Source organism: Ruditapes philippinarum, unplaced genomic scaffold (assembly GCF_026571515.1).
Source record: "Ruditapes philippinarum isolate M1 unplaced genomic scaffold, ASM2657151v2 ctg488_1_1_1_1, whole genome shotgun sequence".
Lineage (NCBI taxonomy): Eukaryota > Metazoa > Mollusca > Bivalvia > Venerida > Veneridae > Ruditapes > Ruditapes philippinarum.
This window is the reverse complement of record NW_026853285.1, coordinates 71335-95119: the sequence shown is the minus strand read 5'-3', so window position 1 is coordinate 95119 and position 23785 is coordinate 71335. Positions and strand designations below refer to the sequence as shown.

General features: G+C 32.2%; 1 protein-coding gene across 3 annotated transcripts; it reads right to left on the bottom strand.

Moving 5' to 3' along the window:
- Nucleotides 1–1408: 1408 nt before the first annotated feature.
- On the bottom strand, nucleotides 1409–19104 carry LOC132736382 (uncharacterized). Of its 3 annotated transcripts, none has more exons than XM_060723501.1 (15): nucleotides 19041–19104; nucleotides 14170–14301; nucleotides 13846–13923; nucleotides 13294–13504; nucleotides 11783–11859; nucleotides 10381–10540; nucleotides 9359–9423; nucleotides 8531–8659; nucleotides 8102–8173; nucleotides 6486–6515; nucleotides 5658–5863; nucleotides 4821–5081; nucleotides 4096–4159; nucleotides 2728–3131; nucleotides 1409–2330 (listed from the first exon to the last, which is right to left on the bottom strand). In XM_060723501.1, exons 1-15 carry the CDS (start codon nucleotides 19083–19085, stop codon nucleotides 2093–2095), a joined length of 2172 nt encoding a protein of 723 aa, XP_060579484.1. In that variant the 5' UTR covers nucleotides 19086–19104; the 3' UTR covers nucleotides 1409–2092. The 3 variants fall into 3 exon arrangements, with proteins under 3 accessions (XP_060579484.1, XP_060579486.1, XP_060579485.1); XM_060723503.1 differs by lacking the exon at nucleotides 19041–19104 and adding an exon at nucleotides 18905–19022; XM_060723502.1 differs by lacking the exon at nucleotides 19041–19104 and adding an exon at nucleotides 18207–18419.
- Nucleotides 19105–23785: the final 4681 nt, after the last annotated feature.

Genomic DNA, 23785 nt, shown 5'->3' with positions numbered 1-23785 from the left:
GAAGGACATTTTTCTGTGCTAACCTGGGACGCATTTGCTTCAGCTTTTCTCTGAGATTTTTCAGAATTACTTCAGAATAGTACTTGGCGGTGACAGTTTGACCTTTTGGCATGAAATGAGTAAGTATCATTCCTCGTGAATCCCAAAAGGCAACAAGCATGACTTTGCCAGCCGAAGGAGACAGCTTAAACTTTTTAGGAGGTGGGGAACCAGCTCGTTTTCACTGCTTTGACTGAGCTTTTGTCTCCGGTTTGGAATAATGAACCCACATCTCATCTAAAGTGATAATGCGGTTCAAAAACTTATCTCCTTCACGATTAAAACGACTTAAATGTTCTTTTGCATTGGATACTCTGGTTGCCTTTTGATCTGCGGACAGCTGTCTAGGCACCCACCTGGCACTTACCTTGCTCATGCCTAGGTGTTCGTGTAAAATCTTGTGTGCCGATGCCTTACCGATGCTAAACTTGTTGGCTACCTCCTCCAAAGTTACTCGACGATTTTTGTTGACAAAAGCTTTAACATTTGCTATCATTGTTGGGATCACCGCCTCAGCTGGCCGCCCAGTCCTAGGCCTGTCACAAACACTTGTTCTGCCTTCTCGAAACTGAAAAACCCAGTTGTAGAAGGTTGAACGTGATACACATTTATCAGAAAATCTTTTTTTAAGTCTCTGAAAGATGCGGCAGGGCTTCTGCAACCAGAAACTATATTACAGAGCGTTGTTCCTCTAACAAAGAGTCCATGATAGACGAAACACCTATCATATATCAGAGGGCAAAATACTGTGTATACACAACTATCATTGAAAATAAACTGACCACGTTATTGGCGAATGAATGTAGTTTTCACCAATATATAATGTGTGTATAAAGCTGCACGTGGAAAGAGAGGAGGGTGAAAAGTCCGGATATTTTTTGACCGTCCCTCGTACGTCAGTTTAAATGTTTTCCACTCATTTTCGTGTTTATAAGCGAGATGTACTTAAAAACACGGTTGCTTTAATAAATGACCCTGCCTATTAATTAGTGATTTGTATGTTGCAGTAAAACCTAAGATTCTAAATGTCCTTGTAATACATGTATATTTGGAGAGTTGAATCTGTGACCTTTATGCCTTAGTAAGAAGTAATCTTAACCTTCTTAAGAAAGGACAACGCGAGTTATACGATATAACAATGAAATAATGGTTTCAGAGCATCTTTGATGCTTATAATTTGAAGAATTTAGCACTGAACGGGAAACGTTTTATCATTAAAATAGCAAAAGGTTTAAAAGCAGTATTCCGACTTTTATACAAAATCACTATAACCTTACTAATTACCAAAATGCAACATTGAAGTAATTGGGCAACTGTTGGAAACTATAACGGGACACCAACAAGAGGAGCTCCGCTGAAGCAGGACAAAATACCCAAGATTGCAAATTCCAAGACAAAAATATGCCTTTTTATTTGAGAGATAGCAAATTCAATGTTATACATGACACATGTGATACATTTTAGCAACAGAAGACAATTGAACTACTTGATTTCATTTCGAATGTTGTAATTATTTTAAATTTGCCTTATTACATTTAAATTTGCCATATAATGACATTAAACGACAGTAAAACTGAAATACTCCGGACTGTGAGAACGGAATTAAAGTCCTTGCTGTGAATAACCCTTAATGAATTAAATAATTTTACAGCTCTAAAAATTTGGATAATATAAGACAAACAACACTGTCACCAAAACTTTGCATAGAAAGAATGTGCAAATTCTTATCAATAATATCAAACTGCTTATAACATACATAACATGGTAGTCATCAAATTAAAAGGTTGGAAGTAAAAGCAAGTCCAAGTAAAACATGTATACCAATACAAATACCACTGTATTTAGACATTGCAGGCTGAATTGAGCTGTAATAAAGTAAAATATGACACAGTAAGTCAGTATTTAATCTATATCATTGTTATATGATACCATATAGATACATGTCCAATTTATTTTACTTTAATTCTTTTCTTGGACATCTTTATTATCTAATGTGGTGTCTGCTGAAACACTTTAGTCTTAAATGATTGTTATGACTTTATGAACATTGACCTTAGAAAATATCATCTAGATGAGAGAGATCGGGAGTTTGCCTGGATTTTCTTTTCTTTGTCATAAATTCACCTGATAATACCTCAATATCACTAACATAAGTATGATTTCCTTTCTTGTGAATGTTGTATAAATTTTGTTTATTCTTGAAATCAATGTCACTAGAAATGTGTTTCTTTATTTCCAACTGTCTATGTTTACACGGTGTACTGCTTCTAACATCTGTTTCCTCCTTTATCCTGAAACAATAAATACTGTTTTCATTATTTATAAATAATATATTCAGGTTTTGATATTACTTGTATCCTTCAATTTTTTTGCTTCATGTTGCATGTAGACATCCATTGTTTCTACTGTACACGTATATACATATTAAATGAAGGGCTCTTTAATACATTAATATGTATTAGTAGCAGCAGAAGAAAGAACTAGAGGATAACAAGAGTTCTAAATATATATTTTTTTAGGTATAATTTTACTTCTTATCAAGCCTTCCTCTAACTCCAAAATTACCTTGTATCCTTTAGTGTGGAGGCTAGGAGGCAATACATACTTTTGTTATAGGGAGGAGAACTTAAATGCCATACAAACTGCTTGTCTGCTATAGATAAGAAGAGAAGAAATAGTTGCAAGTACCTTGTCCTTTTTCTTGGAGATGGTTTTGATGGGACATTGGACATAGAGAAATCATCTAAAACACTTGCAACTGTCTCGTCAATATGTGACCCACATTCTCTAGTCCCTAATGTATCTAGGTCATCTGCTGACATATTAATAGCAATGTCCTTATCTAAAACCGTATTAAGTTCATTAAATTCCAAATCAGATTCAGTTTCCATTTTAGGACACACATTACCTAACTGGTCACCTACATCATTCAAACTTTCTGTTTTCTCCATTGTCATTTTTGATTTTCCACACTCACTTATATGCCTACTACTTTCAGATTTCTTCCTTGTTGTTTCTTGTTTATCTGAACACAATTCATTTTCAAAGTTACTTTTTAATAGAAACTTTTCCACAATTTCATCTTTGCCACCCTGAAAGATAGTTTAACAAATTCATAACCCTTGTGTTCTAAAATTTATTCAAAACATCTAAATAAAATATACATAAAAATATCAACAAAAGCATTACAGCTATCAACAATTTTTTGTTTGTTTTGGTTTAACGGCACATTGACACATTGCTGGCCATATAAAAAATTAATATTTACAAACCATTTCCTCAAATGAATGGTAGTAAAATATTTTGACAAGGTATTAGGTTAAAATTCAAAATAATCTAGAACCCCTTTCTTGAAATATTTAATTATAGGCTATCAGCATTTTTTATGATAAACTGATCTTTAAAACAGAGTTTACAATAACAATTAAAATATAGTAATGTACCATGTAATTTGGTAGAAACTTGACACAGATTAAATATGCTTCCATACAAGTAAAATCAACATATAAATGTGTAAGCACTTTCCAGACAAATATCAGATTGGAAATGTAATGTTTTAGTAGGATAAAATGATCTCTTGACGGATGGAAAGCTTTAACCTGCTGAATTTCTTAAATGGAAAATTTGTCTTGCTTCTGTCCATTATCAATATGTAGGCATATCAACATGCAATCTAAAGTTCCCCTGCCAACATTATAGAACCTGCTAAGATTAAACATAAGTGCTAGCAGGTCTGACTCTATACTGGTGACAAATGTTTATTGTTTATTAATTTATGGTTCCAACAGGTTAGTGGTTAAAACAAAAAACTACCAGCACAAAATACTTGACTGACTATTCCCAGTACTTCATAGTAAAATAAGAACAAACATACTGTAAGACTCAAAATAAAAAAGAAGAATAATTTAGTAAAAGGTAAGTTATGGAGTAAAAGAGAATGTGTCAAGTGTCACATGAATTCTTGCAGTGTTTTATAAAATATGATAAAGTTATATCAGGTTTGATGCACTTTAAACTGAATGTGAAAGACCAACATGTTATCAATATTTCCTGCACCTGTTTAAGAATATCACATGCTACCTCAACCAATTCTTTTTCTGTCATCACATACATTGTTTTCCTGAAAATAAAAAGCAAATATAAATATCTACAATATTTTAAATCTCATCTATAGGAAACATCAGTCACAAAGAAAATTTAGTTATGCTTACATGATAAATTTAAACTTGTTTCCCTATTGTTTTATTACAAAAACTATTATCTTAGTCACACAAATGAATGTGTTTATATTCATGATCAGTTTAACTGACTTCCCCAATGTGGTAAATGTTTCAAGTCATATGAACACTGTGATATCATGACATTCCCCCAGCTTTACTGATAGAAGAAACCTCGGGCACCTCTCCATGTAATATTTCATGCATGAATTGGCACATGAGTCAAGGACGCCAAGACGATAGCATTCTCAAAGGAAAGAATCCATTTCTCCCTGATGAGATTCAAACCTACAGTGTTGAGGGATAAGCTATTTGACTGAAGTCAATGATTTTTTAATGTTGTTTAAAACAGACATCTCATAATTGACCCTGAACTTTAAATGAGCTGGCTTATAGGTTAATTTTGGTACAGAACCTAGACTTAATGGTATAACTGCTTGCTATTTATAAACTGAAATACTGTTACATCTATGATAACTTTCTTTTCACAATAAGAAATATATCAACTAACTAACACATGATGTACACATTTCTAAAGTGGTCTCTGTATAAAAAATGTTAAACCTGATTTTTTCAAGTTTTTGTTTTCCACATTCTGATTGGTTGTTATCTTCAGATGACCTTGAACCTTGACTTCTGTCTTTTTTCATCATCCATTTAGGAAGGTCACGTGATGCAAGGTTAAGTCTTGATTGGTCAGTAGATAAATTAGAAATGAGACTAGTATTAGATTTTTCTGGTGTAGAATGGCATTTCTTCTTGGGTGACATTTTACTTCCTGGTGTTCCTACTTTAGTCGCAGACTTTATATATGAATCATTATACCTTGAAAAGAAAATGCAATCTGCTCAACAAAATAATAAACCTTTGGTAAAATGTATCACTCAACACTCATGAGAAATGGCAGGATAAAAACATTCTTACAGACTAAATTAAACAAGAAGTTATTCTACACTCAGTTACCTGATAATAAATTTATCAAATTTAAATCATATTTCGAACAAAACATACTGCACCGATGGAAAGACAAAAATACAATCTAATCTGTACTTTAAATTATTCCCAAAAATACTCTATGGAAATACATAACAACTGAACTATGATCAGTGTTATCCTCTTCTTGTTGGGTTTTACATCGCACAAACACTGTAATGGTCATATCGCAAAACTCCAGCTTTACTGGTAAAGGAAGACCTCAGGTGCTCCTCTGTGCATCATTTCAGACACAAACAGGCACATGATTACAAATATTAATGTTTCAGAATCTTGCTGGATAGCTTCCTCACATGAAAAATCAAAAGGTGGGAATCGGACCCTAAGGGGCAAGTGGTTTGAAGTCAGCAACCTTAACCAAAAAGCCATGAATACCCCTTAGCTGTGTAATCTAACATGCATACAAACCTTTCAATCATTTCAAAATCTGCAGCATACATATATTCACATCTTCCATGCTGTAAATTTTGTGAAATTTTCTTCTCGGAAAATGTATCCTTTAATTGTACAAGAGGTATAGACGGTAGTTTATCACTAGATTGAACAGGCAATATTTTCTGTGTCTTCAACATTTCAGGAATGGATGGAGTGACAGCTGCATGGCTCGAGATGAGCTATAAAAATGAAATAATTTTCTAATTTATCTCTCAAAAATTATTATCAATTCTAACACGACCCTCATTTTTCCCTATTGAACATAGAAGAACAAAAAGTGTGTGTTTTTATGCAATAAAATCACAGTTGTTGTTCTATATTTAGACATGTGAAGTAATCATTAAACATGTAATGTAACCACTAAAAATGCGACACGCTGAAAATAGGTACCGAAACAAATCAGATGCAATTTAGCTTAATATCAAATACGACAGCATTTATTCGCTGATGTCGTGTTAGAATCTAAATAAAATATCCAAATCAGTGATTTTATCGCTTGATAAAATCACTGTTTGTCGTTCGGATGCGCATCATTTTATCACTCGGGCTATGCCCTCATAATATAATTCCTCGCATCCTTACTCAAAACAGTGATTTTATTGAGCGTTAAAATCATTGTTTGGGATATATATTTCTTAAATAGCACATAACTTTGAAAGATTTTTATTTTGGCTGGATTACACTGGGGTGACAACAAAATTTTAGGTCTTTAGAAAAGCTTCTTAACTTACCTAAGAGACATTTCTAAATCGACACCATGATAACATGAAATTGCTTAGCTTTAGAAAATACAATTCTTACCAAGGATGGGTGATCTATCACTCTTGAAGCCTGAAAAAATACCAATATTGTTATCATTATAACTTCAATACAACTTTTTACATACAGCTAACTCGTAATAAAATTTATGTGTAATATGCTTACATTCTATTTTTGCAAATTCTAAAAACAATTAAACTAAGGAATGGTAATGTTCCTTGAAATCAGTCATTAATACAGGTGATCAAACTGAAAGGTTGAATAATGAATAAAAAGAAAAGTCAATTAAATGACATACATTGTCAAAAGTTTAGATTTTGAATGATATGCATATCATGTGCTTATAGCTCCCAAACACTTGGAGGTTAACGATTGCCTAATGAAATTCTGATTCAAATATTCGTCTCCCATCCTATCGCCAGATTCCAAACTTTTGAAATTTTGTTCTTAAAGAGATTATTTGTTAAATCTCAATATCAAAAAATTTATTCTCTTCTCCTAACTAATATTTAAGTAACAAAACATGCAAAACATTCTTTTTTAAAAAGATGAAAAAAGTCATAAATCCAACGTAAAAGGATCATAAAGGGCAAAATATTGGAGAATTTACTATTTTTGTCATATTTCTTTCAGAGCACTAACTTAAATCTGTTTCTGTACATTTTCAGCATTTTTTGTGATAAAACACCTTACACTAAGTTTAATAACTTAATTTGTCTTCTTTATAACATACATGTATTTACATGTTATATCTCTTCTAAATTATTTATGTATATAATATAAAGGTGTGCTACTTCTAAGTCACACAAGATGCTAAGTTATACACAAATGGCAATTTCCTGTCTCAATGGTACATGTAGATAAATACTCCAAAAAATGCCTCATGATTGGCACAAGCTTTTGCCCTAGTAGAACAACCGCCTCATGTCAACTGGATATGTAACTTATGAACATATACAGTTTTTATTTGTTTGATTTGTCAGACCAAACAAATAATGGTAGCAAAATTTCAGGGCCTAATGCTGTTAATTGCAATTGCCGAAAGTAGTCCGCTTTTTTAAAGTGGTTACTTCCCTTTATATGTACACTAACGCCAAAAAATTCAGGGGAGGTCACTGCGTAAAGATGGTCAAATGACAGACACATTAATTTTCAAGCAAAATAGTTCCCGAATGGCCGATGATTTTGTATATTGTTTAATTCTTTATAGATATACATGCTTATAGTAAGCTCCATGATTATTTACATCTGTGTTAAACAACAGTTAGCGTCGAAATAATAAGTGTTACAAACCCTAATTTAGAAAAACATGGTTTTCTTCAGACCGTAAGCATATAACTATCAAGGCCGAGGGGTTTGCGCGCTCCCTTAGAAAGCGAGAGGTCTGGAGTTCAAATCCCAGTTAAGACAACTAATTTTTTTTTCAAATTGTTTAAGTCTAATAAACATTGAATTGAATATCAGTGTTGCAATTTGTCTTATAGCCAATTTACTACAATTAAAACACTGGAAAGCATTGGTGACACAAAAACAAATTAGTTTATAATCTCACACCCTTCACCTTCTGACATTCTGAGGCCCAAACAAATTCAGCACCTTCTGTGCTTTGATTTTGTATACCTGAAAAAGTAACTTGTCCAACTTCTCTACCACCTCACCTTAATATGTCTGACTCCTGCATTTTCGGCCATATTCATGTGACATGATGACTCAAATATGTAAACACTTCTCTGAAATAAAACAAAAATATTTGTCAACTCAAATAACATATGTAGCTGTTAATGATAATCAATGGTGTCATATGAAATAATGAATACTCTTGGAAATAGAAAAATAAGTTAACCCTTAATGGCCTATTTTGCACTAGGCGAGTAATGCAGTAAAGGCTTTTTTGTGTATATTTTTACCTGTTTCTGGTTATTTATGTGGAATTAAAGTGCTCACAGTCTGCAAGTGTAAATTACTTTCTTTGTTTACTTCACAATATTATACATATAGATTTCATTTTTTAAAATCTTTATGAAAATAAGCATGAATCTGAAGGCATACTGTTTAAATTCAAGCATATAACTGTTTAAAATATTTACCCTAGAATGTAAATTAAGACAATGCCTCTGCTGTAAAAATGCCAGAATTCCTGGTTTTGGAGGGACAATGTAACTGCCAGCTTGCTTCCTATCCACAACATGGTATACATATACTGGACATCTGGTAAACTAGGAAAAAACAACAACATTTCTTGATAAAAAACATTTCCCTGATAAATATGTTTACTTTCATATAAGTATATACAATTGAGAGGTTAAACCTCTTTTATGCACATTTTGTCAATCTCACTTCTATGAGTACAAATCAATGAACCAAGAGTAAAAGACAATTTGCAAACAAATTCACAAGTTTTTTTTGGCCAATCTTATAGTCTTCAGATTATCAATGGAAATCTTTATCTTCTATTGTTAGATAAAGTATCCAATAGAAACATTTGTATGAAAGGTTGTCATTCCTGCAAGATGTGAAAAAGGCTTTGACTTTATCTATATATAGAGACATCTTCCCTAAAGTAAATTCCATACTGAAAGCAAAGCAACATCCCAATGTTGTCACTCGTAGGTCAAGTTTACACAATACAAAAATGTCTAATACATGGTTTTTATTTCATTTTGTTGGCAGCTGACATTTATATTGTTTTCAATCAAGATAATTCTTTGAAAGAAATGAAAAGTTTGCAATTGATTACTTTTAATCTTTTTTTTGTATTTTGTAGAATTTTGGGGCTGAAAAAAAGAAAACAGTCTTTGATATAAGCACAAGGCCATGCCAGCCTACATGTCCATGACAAACTTAAGGGTTTTACTATGAACATTATATCCCCAATAATGGAAGCTTGAAAAGTTCATTTAAGAAATATTTATTACCTGTTTTATCAAGCTGCTGACAGATGTGTCAATATTTGCTTGTTGTTGTATCTTTGTTTGTTCACCTGTATTATATACAAGTAATATTTTCCATGTACCGTAAAATTCCTATTAAACACCCCCTGGGGCTAAACATTTTCCAAAAGGGGGGCTATTATTACAACACCATTTTCCTAACTCCAAAAATCACTGTAAATACATTTAGTGTTAGTAATTGTTGGTAATAACATTAAAAAGTGTTAAGGTTTTAAAGTTCATATTATACATATTTGTGCTAACTATAAAATAAAATGGATTCTGAATGATTTGAATAAAAATATGGATTAAATTATGAGTTCAGCACTGATGAGTAGATTGTTTTCCTTATCAAAAGACCTGGGGGCCTTTATTAGGGGAGGGGCGTTTATTAGGAGTTTTACGGTATGCTAACCAACCAGTTAGATATTATTTATATCTTATCTTACACTACAAGAAAAATTTTAATCAAAATGCATCAAATTAAAATATTGATATATTTATATAACATAGTACATTAAACTTGTTTTGGAGTGAAATATTTTTACATTCCACTTTTAAGCAATACAATTACATCATACAGCAGACTGTGATAATAAAAATGTTTTCACTTCTCTATTCATGTATGTGTTCTCCTATAAACATTGTAACATTAATTTTAGAGTTTCATCAATCAATTACATGTACATTATTTTTTTTTATCTTATTTATCACAGACTTAGGAATATAATAAGTGGCTACTTAAATTATCAAAAAATATTGCAAGAGGGTTGAATTCTAATATTAGTTTATTTCAATTCATATCTTTATTTTTAAATTATCCTTGACTGTAAATCTATTTAAACAAGACCCGTCTCAACAGTTTCTGAGAAAATGGGCCTAATATTTAAAAAGATAAAACAATGCCAACTTCAGGGTCATGACAAAAGCTCCACATTTTTTTCTTCGAAAAGTGGAGCTAAAAACATGTAAATAAAGATATCATAACATAGAAAACAATAACTTACCAGTATTGACCTGTGAACCATCACATACAACAATAATTCTTCCACATATATTAATGTCTGCCCACAAATGTAATGCCTTTGACAACTTGGACATTCCTCTGTTGTCATCCTCTAGTTCACAAATCACTTCCCATTGGATAAATATCACAGGTACTTCAAACTTAAAGTAAAAAATTCACAATATAATAATTAATATAAATATACAAATTCTACAAATCATAGATTTTTATACTTGCTAATCTTAATTCGTCTGCTTAGCTAAGCAGGGAAAGGATTTAATTTGAAATACAGGAATCGCTTGTTAAATCCTTGTGTAAGGTGAATTTTCTCCAAGACAAAATGACCTTGGATATAGAGTCTTATGGTCATTTTGTCTCTTACCACTAATTTAGATATCATGTGGGACTTGTTATGTAGTTGATCAATTATGGAGATATTGGTAATTACTGGTTAGTTATCCAGGAAACTGACTGTTGAGATATAACCAAACATTTGTCACAGTTTAGAACGGTTCACTATTTAGAGGAGATAGTGTGTAAGTGACTAATAGCTCAGTCAATAGAGCCGTGGTACAGTATTCCGAGGGTCCCGGGTTTGAGTCCAGATCAGGCTACACATTTTTCTCACCCTGTGACAAATGTGTTAAAATTAGAAAAAAAAAACACATAAACATACAAACTGAGTTGCTTTTTTGAAGAATCTGGCACGATTGCTTGTATGTAATATTTTTTAAAGAGTATTTATGATAATGTGGAAGATTGTAATAACAACAGTCCTTATGTAGCAGATTGCCTGTAATTTGGCTATTTTTCATGAAGCATTTGTGACAACCAGGCACATTTCACTGGAATGAGTACCAGTTATAATCTGGCTGATTTTGCTTGCAATTAGCTATCTTCTAAACTGTATTTACATGTATAATGATATTTAAAACTCCTTGCAATAATACATCTTTAAAGTGTATATCATAATAATAATGCTACTACTATAGGGTTCAGTGTACCATCATAATGTTGATCTTTGTCTAACATGATGTGAAATAATGAATTTTAAACAAGTTAAGGTTGTACCAGGATACTTTTCTGTATACTAACACCACATGATTTTGTTTGTTAGTTTGTCTGGCTTTTACCGTGATTTCAATAAGCCTTTAGTTTATATCTTGGTAGCTGATCCACCTAACTAGTTTACCTACACAACTAACCAGTAATTTAAATATTCTCCACAAGTGACAGACTTCTAATTCCACAGGATTTTTCAGAACCAGTGGTGTCAGACATAAACTTTTAGACAATCCTTTCTGAAATTTTAAACTAATATAAATTAAAATATTCATCTATTTAACTTACTTGTATTGAATAAATTCTACTGAGTAATTATTATAACTTCACAATTAACTTACTTTGTAGACAGACATAGTGTAAATTCCAGTATGCTTCTCAATAACTGTGCAGCCTTCAGATTCAGAAGGCCTCTCAACTGGAAAGTCAATTAAAAACAATTGGTTATCATAACATACTGTATTCCTAGAAATGTTCGCGGATACAATATTTCGCGTTTTTCACAACGTCGGCATTTTCGTGGAGACAAACTTTCGCGGATTTGTAGTAACCGTGAATTCCGCGAATATTAACTCGCTACGGCCTAAATTACAGCTTTTTTAGGCTACGGTATAAACCTACATGTATTTGATTTTCCATTTATGAATGTCACATAAATAATTCAGCAATTCATGCAATTCATGATTGACCTTAAAATCTATAAACTAGATCAAGTGTATTACTCAAAGGTAGCAGGAAATTTCCCGGTTTTGTTTTTTGTTTTTTTCCCCGGTCCAGACGTCTGGATTTATATAACGGTTATGTTGTGCTACTTTAACAGTATTGGACTGTACATCGCTTTCATTTTAACAATATAACAGATGTTTATCAATGTAGCTATTGTACTTTAAACAAAGGATTAAAACTTCTCCAAGCAAATAAAATCCAAGTCATTTAATGTACGCAAACTGTAAATGCTTTGTATACGCTGTGACTAGCAAATAATGTGAATAAGCGTGATAATTACTAATAATTGACATTTTTTCATGTTTTTTTTATGTGCATTATAGGTATATTGAAGTGTAAATATGGATTACAAGCTAAAACATGTGGTGGTTTAGTAAGGAGATGAACTTTACATAATTTTTACACATTTCTATAGCACCTGTGTTTATATGTTATGGTGTAAGTAGATTATAATAAATATTTGGAACGTTTATGTTTTTATTTGGTTGAAGCTAGAAATGTTCGCGGATTTGTTATAAGTGACATATTCGCGGCTATAAAGATTCGCGTAATCATGCCTACCGCGAAAAGCGCTAACTTAAAATGCGCGAAATCTTTTCTAGGAATACAGTAAACATATTCATGTTTATAAATTATCGTCCTATGCTAAATATCTATTCCTAAGACGTAAGATAATGTACACTAGAAATGCTGATGTCTTGTTAAACTTAGCAGACTAAAACCATACTGTTAGAACTATACTGTATATCACTCTGCAATACATAGACATGTCTTTTCCTTTACCAATCATTACGTTGGATTACCAATTCCTTATGAATATGTCTTTGGAATAGATATTTAGTATAGGACAATAATGTCATGCATCTCCAGCATATTTTCTGGGAAGTATGCATGAACTGGTTAATACAGAGACAGTATGAAAATAACAGGGCTCTGTTTTTTTTGTTGCTTTTCTTTTCACCCCGATATTAACATCTTTTCAACCATATCTCGGTGGTTAAGACTACTAACTAGCTTTCCTGTATAACTTATATCAAAAATTACCAATTCTAGGCTACAGCCTAACTATTTGGAAAACCAGTGTGTTTGCTAGGTTTCCTTTTAAAAATGATATTAAACTATGTACCTATACCATGCATGTACTTTATCTCCACGTCAGAATCTTTAGAGAACCACTTAGTTAGTCGGCTGTCGTTGACAGAAATCTCCGATGTACAGCCATCTCTTGTTTCAAAGACAGCAGACTCTGAAGCCAATCTTTGTTCCCGTGTCCAGAACAACTGCTCACAGCCATATTTGGGTAAAATACTGACGACTGCTATGGACATATGTTCACACTAAAATTGAAATAAATAATTAATGTGTCCAAATTGTTAATGCTGAGAATTATTTCACAGGTCTATTATGTTATGACTTCCTATTCTTTATCTTTCTCTGTCAATAAGACTTACTTATCCCAGATATCCATCAAATATATTTCTTATCAGTTTTCTCTAATGCAAGCACTTTCCCAAAATGTCACAATATAAGTCATCGTGATTAATTGAAAAAAAGCATCAAAGCAAGCTTGTAAATTATGCGTAATTACAACATTCAATACAACATTCTAATACAGGTCTTTTAGCTAGTTAGAAACCAGAATTCCAAGAAAAAGAAAATCTTTGTACTAGAGACTGACCTTTTTCTGTAGTAATTTGACATATGATAGCCTAGTCTTTTTACACTCATTGGAATCCACAATTGCAATCTTTTTTCCCTGAAAAGCAGTAGTTATTAGTGCACAAACTATCAACATTGTTTAAACATGATTCATTTTAAGCTAGATATTGAAGAAAATTTTGTGTTTACTGGAAATAACCAATACTGGCATCATATGAGAATACATCATACTATCTTGAATTTTTATCAAAATGTATGTTATAAATATTGGCTTCTCTGGTCTTATCATTGAAATGAATAGTTAGTTTAACCAAGAAAAGAGTCCCATAAATTAAGGACAAACCTCTTTCAAAAATTTAATAATCTGTAAACAAATATCCCTAAAACCAAGAGATGGATCCCTGGTAAACATTTTCGCAGGTTGTAGCACTTCATGAGTTTTTCTAAATTCTCGACAGTAGAATGTGTATTTCCCCTGCAAATATATTTATATATAATTTCAGATAATATTAAAAACAAAATATCATTAAAGAAAACAAGAGCTGTCATATTATATCCTCAGTTCAATGAAGTTAACAAAGTGGAATAGTTCAGAGAATATCCATGCTAGAGTTCTGGGTCTTGGTCAATGACCCACAATTATATGCAAAGGTATGAAAGTATACATTATGAAAAGGTAATGATAGTTTACATCAAAATTGTTTCTTCTAAAAGAAAATACTTCAACTGTATAACAAGATTTTATCATTATGTTTCATGTTAATGTACAAATCTGATCAATGACCTGCATTTCTGCAGTTCAGTTAATTCATAATATTTTATATAAAAATTTGATCATTTATAGAGGAAATAAATTATACATAGCTTCACTGTCAAGCTGCAGTAAGAGATAATTATCTCATAAGCATATGTTAGTGTTCTGATACTTAAATAATAAATTGTGTTGTTTTTCTTTCAGGAAATCATGATCATCCTCTTGTTACCCCCTCAATACAATAGAATAAGGATTAGTTACATATATTGTTGTATATAATTATGTAAAAGTTTGAACAAACCCTCCAGCTACATGTATAACTAAGAAAGAATCATTTAACATTTAGCATAAGAGAAAAAAACAGGATAACACCCAAGATGTGTAAACTCTGTCTAAGTGAGTACCTTCATTTGATATATTCAGCAATAATTTAATTATTTTTAATATTAGGTAAATTCATTCCATGTGTAAATTGATATTCATGTAATCTACAGGGCTCTAGCTAGACCAAAATTTTAGGGAGAAGTGACTTCTCCCTCAGCTCCTATCAGGGAGAAGTTTGACAACATAAGGAGAAGTGAAAAAGTGCTTAGTACATTGATTTGATCTATAAAAAGGAGTTTTACCTATTTATTGATAGTGATATTTGAAGTATAAGTTCTAAAACCCTCTTTCATCAGACCATTATAATGTTTTCTTCCTGATGAACTCCACACACCCCCCTCCCTTAAGAAATTATTCATTGTACAACACATACTGGCAAAATTCTCAATGAAAATTAATGTTAACGATACCATAAGGAACTTTCTTTAATAAACTACATTTTAAGTGTTATTGGACAATTTTTAACAAAACAAATTTTCCTTTTGGTAACTAGATTATTTTCATCGTAAAAATCGGCATCACGACAAATGAAAATTTGTCTGTTACCTGCAGAAACACTTACAATTCTAGTTGTTGTTGATTTTGATTATATTTAATTAAATATTCAATGATTATTTTTAGATTGTTATTCATCCGCAATTGCAACAGGCATTGTAAAACAAAATTTTCAAATTTGTAGTTTACCGCATAATTTACCGACGTTTATGTAACTTTTTAAAGACAAAGTTTATCTACTACTGTTTTTGACTTGTCCAAAATTGGTCTAATGTGGGTCAATGTTTTTTAAGTTCTTTTACAAATTTCATTTTTACTATCAAACAGGGGTCAAACCATTTACTTGTGCTTCTGTGTGTATTAATTTATATGCAAGTAAATTTACACGGTCTGAGTGAGGTTGCGTGTAATTACTGTCAAATATGGTAAGAGCAATTCCGGGTGTAATCTTTTTACACTCGGCAGGTGTCATAAAATTATGCCTAAAAAATGTCATGTTTACATCGGCGAATTTCCGATGCATCTGCATATCATGTCACTTAAATGTGTTAATTGATGTCAATTATCGGCAGTAACTGCATGTGCGTCACCAATTCAGTTTGATTTATGCCTGGAGGCGAGGATTAACTTAATTACATGCACTGTATGATATATATGTACATGTGGTCAGTAAAAAAAATGCGGCGAAATCGTTTTCGCTTTGATGTTCAAACTCGGCGAAGTTCTGACACTTTAGGCGACTAAGTCGCCGAAATCGCCCAGTTGCTAGAGCCCTGATCTATGTATATGTGAAAAGAAAAAGTAATTATGCTTGAATTACTAACTTGGCAAATGTTACAAAACTTGCCACATACTTTAATATAAAGCAAGTAGGCAAGGCTCATTTCCCCATATATAATAATATCAAAAATATTTAATATTAAATGAAATAATGTATTGATACTAATTCATTAATTTTGCCTATTTCACAATACTATATGTTTTTAAATCAATCAAAATTTTGCTCTGATGAAATAAACTTGATTTAACCTAGTGAAAAAACCAATGAAATTCCAGCAGATTATATAAAGACCCAACTGGAACTGGAATCAAAAATCCCAGTACAGGTGTAATTCCAGTTTAATTTGAATATAAATACTATTCCAGCTAGAATTGTAATTTGAATAAAATTATTATGATGTTATTAGTATTTTCATGAAATACATTGTCTTTTTGCATCAGAGTCGACATGATCGGAGTAGAAATGATTATCAAACTCAAAGTACAATTTCGTATATCTTTTATATTTTTCTGTCAGTCAATAATCGATATAGATTTGAAAAATATTGAAAATTTTGACTCACTAAAAAGATTTCAAAATTATGAAAACCCAAAACATATATAAATGCAGGTGCCAAACATGTCTAAAACCATAACCGTCATTATGTAACTAATGGAAATATTTCATTGCAGTGATAACAAAATATGGTCAGAAAAAAAACATGTATACTCAACATCACTAATTCCGCGTCATCACTTATCTCACGGTAATGGCATATTTTCATGTGACCAGTGTTAAAATTGGTCAGAATTGACATATTTTATTAAAACACCTTAACAACAAAGCTTTTGTGCAAAATAATTTAAATCTATAGATTTTTACGTAAAACTGAACAACATTTTCAAACTTCTGCAAAAAACAACAATAGTCCATTAAATTTGTGCATACGTCTGAAACAATCATCATTTTCTAAATGTTTTTGTTTGTTGAAAGAAAAAAATTTGAGTTACAATGTAAAAATTCTTTTATTATTTAAAATTATGCAAAATAACATAATTTTTTTTTAACTGAAACATGAAAAAACTGAAATAAAACACCATTACCGCGAGTTAAATGATGACATACTGTTTTCAAAATGGCTGACACACGGTCTACATCTGACAAATTAAAACTTATTTTGATTGAATATATTGTTTTTTCCTTGTGTCATATAGCAGAAAAATGACTAAATGATTTAGTTTTTGACAGTTTTTGTAGTGTAAGTTTATTGTTTGTGTTCTTTACTGTTTTAAAGTGTTAAGTACCGTGAGCTAAGAGGAGCACAGTATAATGGACATGTGCAAACTAAACACATCAAAATTGTTTAGCAGTCAGAACATATTTTTACTGCCATCATTAAAGCTGGTATGAAAGTGAAATAAGACGAGTATTTGAAATTACAGTGGTATACTGGTTATTGCAATATCTTTTCTCGATATAAAATATCAATTGACCTTTTCGAAAACCTAGCTAAACACCGTTTTCCGGTACGTTACCGATTTAGCTCTAATGAAGTACATAACACAGTTACATGATATTTCTATTTTTTTATCATTATTTTACCGTTTAAGTTAAAAAAAATGATTTATTTGAAAACTATCAATATTCCTTTGATATCTATTGCAAATTTTTCAAAAAATAAATTGTTTATAATGAAAATCAATAAAATTAAAACAGACGTAGTGGAATCTTCCATAATAAATAAGGTTATTTTTTGCGTAAACTTGTGGAATTACTTTATTTTTTTGTATGGAATTATTCATACAATGATATTTAATTATTTTCTTATAAAGAAATAACTGTTTTATTTCAATTTAATTTTCGAAAACATCGAGTTAGCTATTACACTCCATTAGGTGAATTCCCCAGAGCTATGTACAGAAAGTACCGGAAAACGGCATTTAGCTAGGTTTTCGAATTCGAAAAATTTGAAAAACTGTATATATACCATATGGCCTTTCAGATGTAGTCATTATCTTAAAACAATATTATATATGGAAAAATAAATACAACAACAAAAATCAAAACAAATCAAAATGAAAACAAAAGTAGTTAGTGTATTGATAGAAGTTCCGATTATAGACTGGTTTCTGATTGTATAGTGACATAGTATAATCTTCAATGTTGTGAAGTTTTATACTTGATTTGATTATGAATACGAATGGTTATCTTTTTGATGCATTCAAATAACTGAATAATACATATATGTATAATGTTTTAACCAAAGCTAGTTATCATATTCATTCCTTTTTTAAAAAACTGATATATCTGACTGTAAGAATGTGCCAAGACATAAAAGAAAAGCAAATAGATAATTTACATAATTTCAAGAAGTACATTCTTTCACTAGTCCTTCATTGACAGACATCGCATTTTCTTTTTTTTACAGTTTGACGTTTATCATAAAGCGGATTTGACCCATGTAAAAAATAGCTTCAAATTCGCGGTTACGTCTAAATATTTGGAATAATTCTTTCACGTGGTAATTGCATATTAGCCATTTCCAGGATTTTTGTGTGTTTGGTTAGACCTTAAACAAAGCCTTGAAATCAGGATGTCTGTGTTCAGACGCCAGTTAGAAACTGTGGACAATTTTTCAAACGGCGAATAGTTTTGGGTCGAAAAGACAGTGGGCCGAATTATTACCATTCGCGAAAACCTGTGACCTTTGGATTAATTTTCATACATTCAACACACATTTTTTCTATCCCTGTCAATAAATGTATAAAAACAAATCATTAGCATTGTATAATTTCAATTAAGTGATTCGATGCATATTTACTACAAAATCTGGACCATGAAATATGAACACTTCATTTTTGTCCATTTTTCATTTCATATAGTCGCTTACATCTAAAATAAAAAATTTCAAACAATGATATAGTATGGCATTGAAGACAGATGGCATGACAGCAGTAATATATTATATGTTTTATAAAATCATATTTAGGCTATCATATTTGATTGTATATTTTACTTGATAAAATTTAAAATGGTTTTACCAAGTTGGCATTTAAATTTTTTGAATGTTCAAGCGACGTCACTACTGTACTGAGTAGCGCTCTTTTGATTTTCAAAGAAAGTTGTGAGTAAAAATGTAAGCCACTCATTTGGTAAAACCATAAAATTCCTCTCATAGACTAGTTTGCAAGCTCTCCAGTTTCATGAATAGAGATAAACTACCTGCTTCATTATTATTTTTTTTTTTGCAGAAGATCTCGGTACAAGTCAATCCGGCCTCTTAGTCAATCCGGCCCCAAATAAGTCAATCCGGCCCCAAATAAGTCAATCCGGCCCCAAATAAGTCAATCCGGCCCCAAGTCAAACTGCTTTCTTGTCAGCACTTGCTTTCTGAAAAATTTCAGGGGAGCAGAGGTGTACTGGTAAGAAATCCAGGAAATCCTCGCATGTATCAGTGCTATACACTGGGCATGTAAAAGAACCAAGGGGTCTATTCAATAAGAGCTAGGGACTGGTTCCCGGATTCCCTTGTATCTTAAAGCTGTTTCTTAAATGTATACAATGTATACCTGCCTGTAACACTCGTAAGAGGGGTTGGCAGTATCCATAGTCCAATATATTAGACGTTACAGGCTTGTTATAGTTTATGTCGGTCAAGCCTGACGTCTAATAGGTATTGCTCAAAAACGCATAGCATCATAAAAAAATCAAAAAATGTCTTTTGTCTTGCCTTTCAAGCTTTATTCAAAAGCTTATCTTCTTTTCTTTCAAGTTCATGCTCAATCATACACAAAAACTCTCAAACAATGTACTTATCAATTTAAAATAAAATATAAACATCAATCTATTTTTGTCTATCGGCCATACTGGTTAAGCAAGGTGCTTTACAGATTGATTCCAAATTTTTGAACGGAAAAATATATTCGAACACACTGACGGTGCATGGGCAATTATTTCGTTAAAAAAATATTCCGTTAGATTGTTCTGACTCAGTTAAACGCTTGCATTTGAATTAGCCAATCAGGTTTCGCGCACCTTATGGCCGCCATTAGTTTATCGGCTGTAAAAAGAATTGAAATACATGAGAGGATTTAATCATGATTTTTCGGATGTGACAGTTTAATTATTTTGACAAAAGGTATTTATTTTTTAGTTTTGTTCATAAATTTGTCAAAACTTATGTAAATACACGCTGTCTTCATTGTTTTTCGTTCCGCCCGATTTTCTGGCGGAACATGCTATGGGTTTTTGAGCAATTTCGATATGACGTTGCTTTGCCCAGAAGCAGAAATATCTCAAAGCGACGTCATATTTATAGGACTAGCAGTATCCAGAGATAGATAGATAGATAGATAGATAGGTTGTCCGTTCAAAATTCCTGTCGGGGGCCCATAACTTTGTTATTTGAACTTAATTGAAGTCGGATTTTACAACTATTTCACAGAAATGATCACCATATTGAGACGACATGTCGCAAGCAACATTTGGGTCGTTACCTTGAAGGTCAAGGTCACAGCATGACCATGCAGCAAAATGGTGTCCGTCCCATAACCTTGTTATTTGAAGTCGGATTTTACAACTATTTCACAGAAATGATCACTATATTGAGACGACATGTCGCAAGCAACATTAGGGTCGCAGTCTTCGCCTTAACATTTTATCAGCACTAGCCCGGTCGGGCTAGCAGCTTACAAATTTCACTAGCCCGAACACATTTTAACTAGCCCGAACCAAAATGGTATTTTTTGCATACATTTTGTACAAAAATAACACTTTCTATATGTTTTATATACCATTTAACATTATTAAAATATCAACTTATCAACTTTTCTTCCTTTCATTATTTAAATAAGAAGAGTTTAAACTATATATGAAAAGGAGATATTTTGATATTTCTGTGGCATTGTCCACAGACACTGAAAAAAAATGTTTAAAAACTGAAAATACTCTTCTCCTTGTTTACTGTAACCATGTCGGCTGATACATGCATTGACAACATATTTATATTCCTTTTCGTATTACTTTTATTTTTTTTGGTGTGTTCCTTTTTGGCTTAGTGCCTTCAAAATACAAGGGAAAAGACATATTGTGAAGCATGAGATGACACCTAATAAATGTCTAACAATCAATAATATTTCATAAGCGTTTTAAGTTCAATAAAGCTGCTAATAATTTTTAGGGCCAAGGTGGTTTACCCATCAAAATCTAGAGTAAAATGAAAATTCTGGGATAAAATTTATAAAAAGAATTTGCATTGTTTTGTTATCAAATTTCACTGCCTTCTAAAAAGTTCCTTTCTTTACATAAATCAGACTGACTTATATTATATAATAAAATTTTGATTCAATGTGAAATAATACAAAACTTGCTCTGTTAAGGCAGGCTTCCCTAGACTAGGGTTTGTTTAGGTTACACAGCAAATTAATGACAAGACTCATTTTTTTGTTGCTGACATGTTGTTGTTTGAATGTGTCACATTCTTTTACAATCAGCTACATGGTCAGCATGAGGCTTTATTCATACTCTATTTCTACAGACCACATATTAGTGCTGTTCTTTGGTTTTGATTATATATAATTGAAATTAGAATTAATGAAAACTAAATATAATAGAATTAAAACTTTTACACAAAAAGAAATAGTCTTTGAGGAAATTGTCCTTATCTGTAAACTTGGTACGAAAATATTGAGTACAAAACTGCAGATGGCAAGGGAGAAATATGTTTTCCAATATTAACTAAAGTGGCAAGTACAACATTTTTCTTTATTTTGTAGCAAAAACATTATAATATATGTCTAAACAAATTGAATATTAGGTTAAGTCCTATGCTGATTACACCAAATTTAACTTTATCAATAATTTCATTTCAGAAACTCCCAAGAGTTACCTTCCCTTTTTACTCGATGTCACTTCCTGCTACTTTCGTTTTCAACTTGCAGCAGTGTTGACAATATAATTTAGTACTTTTAGTTTTCCATCCAATTCAGCAGAAATATTTTGTATTTTCATAAAGCCAAAACATTGCTATCTGGAGCTCTGCATATTTCTAACATTTTCTTAATTTGGATATGAAAAAAGCCCTCGACCAGACGGGCTACCAGCTTGGAATTTTCACTCGACCACCCGCAAATTTACTCGACTCGGTCGTCGGTCGAGTGGGTTAAGTCGAAGACTGGGGTCGCTACCTTAAGGTCAAGGTCACAGCATGACCATGCAGCAAAATCGTGTCCGGCCCATAATTTTGTTATTTGAAGTCTGATTTTAAAACTTTTTCACAGAAATGATCACCATATTGAGACAACTTGTGGCGCACATTTTGGTCGCTACCTTGAAGGTCAAGGTCAAAGCATGACCTTGCAGCAAAATCGTGTCCGGCCCATAACTTTGTTTTTGAAGTCGGATTTTTAAACTATTTCACAGAAATGATCACCATATTGAGAGGACATGTCGCGCACAACATTTTGGTCGCTACCTTGAAGGTCAAGGTCACAGCATGACCTTGCAGCAAAATGGTGTCCGGCCCATAACTTTGTTTTTTGAAGTCAGATTTTAAAACTATTTCACAGAAATGATCACCATATTGAGAGGCCGTGTCGTGCACAACATTTGGGTTGCTATCTTGAAGGTCAAGGTCACAGCATGACCTTGCAGCAAAATCATGTCCGCCCATAACTTCATTTATTGAAGTTGGATTTTACAACTATTTCCACAGAAATGATCACCATATTAAAACAACATGTCACATGCAACATTTGGGTCTCTACCTTGAAGGTCAAGGTCACAGCATGACGTTGAAGAAAAATCGTGTCCGGTCCGTAACTTCGTTATTTGATGTGGGATTTACAAATTTTTCACAGAAATGATCACCATCTGAGACGACGTGTCGCGTGCAACATTTGGGTCGCTTCCTTGAAAATCAAGGTCACAGCATGACCTTGCAGCAAAATCATGTCCGGCCCATAACTTCATTATTTGAAGTCGGATTTTATAACTTTTTTTACAGAAATGATCACCATATTGAGACGATGTGTTGCTTGCAACATTTTGGTCGCTACCTTGAAGGTCAAGGTCACAGCATTACCTTGAAGTAAAGTTGTGTCCGGCCCATAACTTCTTTATTTGAAATCGGATTTTACAACTATTTGTAAGTGCAGTGCAAAGAACAGTAACTTTGCATTGCCTAAGTTTGTAATTACCACACTTTGAACTTTGTCTGGGACATAACTCTGAAACTACAAAAGATATACTTTTCTGTGTCCAAAACCTAGTCAGACCAAGGGAGCATCGCCTGGTTCAACCAGCTCTTGTTCAATGTTTGTAGAGCTTTTGTCATTGACTTAGTAAAAGATTTTCAGTTTTCAACTTGTGTTATGCGTAGCCCAAAAGATTTTACCTAGAGTCAGTAGATTGACAAAATAGTGGAGTATGTGGGTACCCATGTTCTATTGACACATTTCTAGTTTTTTCAGAGATAGACTAGGATTTAAAATGTTCTGAAATTTTGTGAATTTTTTTTTTTCAAATTGTGCACCTAAATGCACCAGAAGCCACCATGCAGATTTCATT

Coding starts and splice junctions, on each gene's coding strand:
- LOC132736382 (XM_060723501.1), bottom strand. CDS start 19,085: ATGGACAAAAATGAAGTGTTCATATTTCATGGTCCAGATTTTGTA. Junction 8,174..8,530: donor GTCTTAATTTACATTCTAGG/GTAAATATTTTA, acceptor GTTTTATTTCAG/AGAAGTGTTTACATATTTGA. Junction 3,132..4,095: donor CATGTGATATTCTTAAACAG/GTGCAGGAAATA, acceptor ACTATCTTTCAG/GGTGGCAAAGATGAAATTGT.